We start from the raw sequence: 2,036 nt of genomic DNA on the forward strand, positions 1-2,036 counted from the left end.
TCACCTTTAAAGCAAAACATGCCTCCTGGCGGGGTCGTCAATGGGCAGTTAGACGGAGGGGTCGGGAGGCTGGAGCGCTCTGAGGAATCCTTTTGGGAACGCTTAGTATGTAAGTCATGAGACAGGAGGGGGTCACGCGGGGAGAGAGGGCAGAGGAGAGGAGAGAGCCTAGAGCCACGCTGGAAGCCAGCATTTAGGAGGCATGCATGTGTCTAAGGGAAACAGGGAGAAGCCTGCAACCGATTCTGCAGATCAGCAAGGGAAGCTGGAGCAAAACTCAGCAAAGTGCAGCATCAGAGGAGCCGGGAGAAGCACGTGTTTGAAGATGAGGACTTGGGCGGGGAAGATGAGGGGTCTGCTGATGGCAAAGTGAGGCGGCGGTAGAAGCTTGGAGAGGAGGCCTGGCTGGGGACTGGGCCTGATGGGGGCTGCGCAGAGCAGTCTGTGGGTGTGATTCTGGGTGAGCAGAGGCTTGGGTTTCTGGCAGCGGCTGTGGTTAAGAGTGGCTTTGAGTCACGCGCCCTTGTTTGGGTACCACAAATTCCACACCAATATACCTCCAACATTATCAACAAGACGCCAGACTTGAGATCCTGTGAGGTATTACCTGAGTTAACCTCTAAGCAGACTGAAATTCTCTCAAGTATCATTCAGCAGCCCCCAGTCACTGAGCCCTTAATTCCTCACTTCGGACCTCCTGGGTTCTTGTCCAGATTCCTGGCACCCAGTTTAGATTTCTGGGCCGAAGACATTCCTGCCTTAGAGAGTTTTTCTCTCTGAAATTTCATTTCAAATACCTTTTGTATGTCCTCTTTAGCTTCTCCTAAAGCTGTCCATTTGTGATCCGTAAGACTGTTTCTTTTATAGCATTTGTTTTCCCTTAGTTGTCAGATTAACTCAAAACATACTACTTCCAAGGGGGTTTTCTTTGATTCCTCCAACTTTTCTCCTAAACAAAAGGGAGGTTTAAAAACATTAGCCGGCTCCCTCTGCTCCCGCCGCTGGCTCCCGGGACCGCGGAGTGGGGCCAGAGTCGCAGCCGCTGCGTCGCGCTCTCCAGCTGTTACCCTCCATGTGCCCGGGCTCCCTCGCTCCCCTTCCTCAGGCCGCCGCTTACCCCGGGGTCTCTGGAAATAATGGAAGGACCCCTCAACCTGGCTCATCAGAGCAGACGAGCAGACTGTTTAGTAGCTGCAGGAAAATACGAAGAGGCTATTTCTTGTCACAAAAAGGCTGCAGCGTATCTTTCTGAAGCTATGAAGCTGACACAGTCTGAGCAGGCTCATTTATCACTGGAACTGCAAAGGGATAGTCACATGAAACAGCTTCTCCTCATCCAGGAGAGGTGGAAGAGGGCAAAGCGGGAGGAAAGATTGAAAGCCCAGCAGAGCACAGACAAGGATGCCGCTGCCCGGCTTCAGGCATCTCACAGACCCTCTGCTGAGGACGCAGACAGCCAGAGCCCCCTGCTCTCTCAGAATTACAGCCCTTCCACAGAGAAACACTTGCCTGAAATTCAGGGGGTCTTTGACAGGGATCCAGACACACTACTATTTTTACCTCAGCAGAAGAGCAAGCCAACAGAGCTGTGCATTGGAAGCAAAGCCCCAAGAGATGATAAAACAATTATAGAGGAGCAGGCAACCCAAATTGCAGATTCGAAGAGTCATGTGGAATTCTTCGTGGCTGAGAATGAAAGATTAAGGAGCGAAAATAAACAGCTAAAGGCTGAAAAGGCCAGACTTCTAAAAAGCAAAAGCCAAGGATATTCCAATATCCAGTCTTCCTCCCTTGGATTTTCCATCTCCAGAACGTCCCCTCATGGAACTCTCTGAAGATATTCTGAAAGGACTTATGAATGATTAAAATGGAAGGTCAGGGCTTCCCGGTGGTGCAGTGGTTGGGAGTCCGTCTGCCGATGCAGGGGACGCGGGTTCGTGCCCCGGTCCGGGAAGATCCCACGTGCCGCGGAGCGGTTGGGCCCGTGAGCCATGGTCGCTGAGCCTGCGCGTCCGGAGCCTGTGCTCCGCAACGGG

The 2,036-nt window shown here is 52.4% G+C and overlaps 1 protein-coding gene across 2 annotated transcripts; it reads left to right on the forward strand.

Moving 5' to 3' along the window:
• Nucleotides 1-1,072: 1,072 nt before the first annotated feature.
• LOC136137764 (nuclear receptor-binding factor 2-like) lies at nt 1,073-1,835 on the forward strand. 2 transcript variants are annotated; one of them, XM_065896224.1, is made up of 2 exons: nt 1,073-1,157; nt 1,240-1,835. In XM_065896224.1, exons 1-2 carry the CDS (start codon nt 1,073-1,075, stop codon nt 1,833-1,835), a joined length of 681 nt encoding a protein of 226 aa, XP_065752296.1. The 2 variants fall into 2 exon arrangements, with proteins under 2 accessions (XP_065752296.1, XP_065752295.1); XM_065896223.1 differs by having other exon boundaries at nt 1,137-1,835.
• Nucleotides 1,836-2,036: the final 201 nt, after the last annotated feature.

This window comes from Phocoena phocoena, chromosome 18, assembly GCF_963924675.1.
Source record: "Phocoena phocoena chromosome 18, mPhoPho1.1, whole genome shotgun sequence".
NCBI classification, from domain to species: Eukaryota; Metazoa; Chordata; class Mammalia; order Artiodactyla; family Phocoenidae; genus Phocoena; species Phocoena phocoena.

Coding starts and splice junctions, on each gene's coding strand:
- LOC136137764 (XM_065896223.1), top strand. CDS start 1,137: ATGGAAGGACCCCTCAACCTGGCTCATCAGAGCAGACGAGCAGACTGT.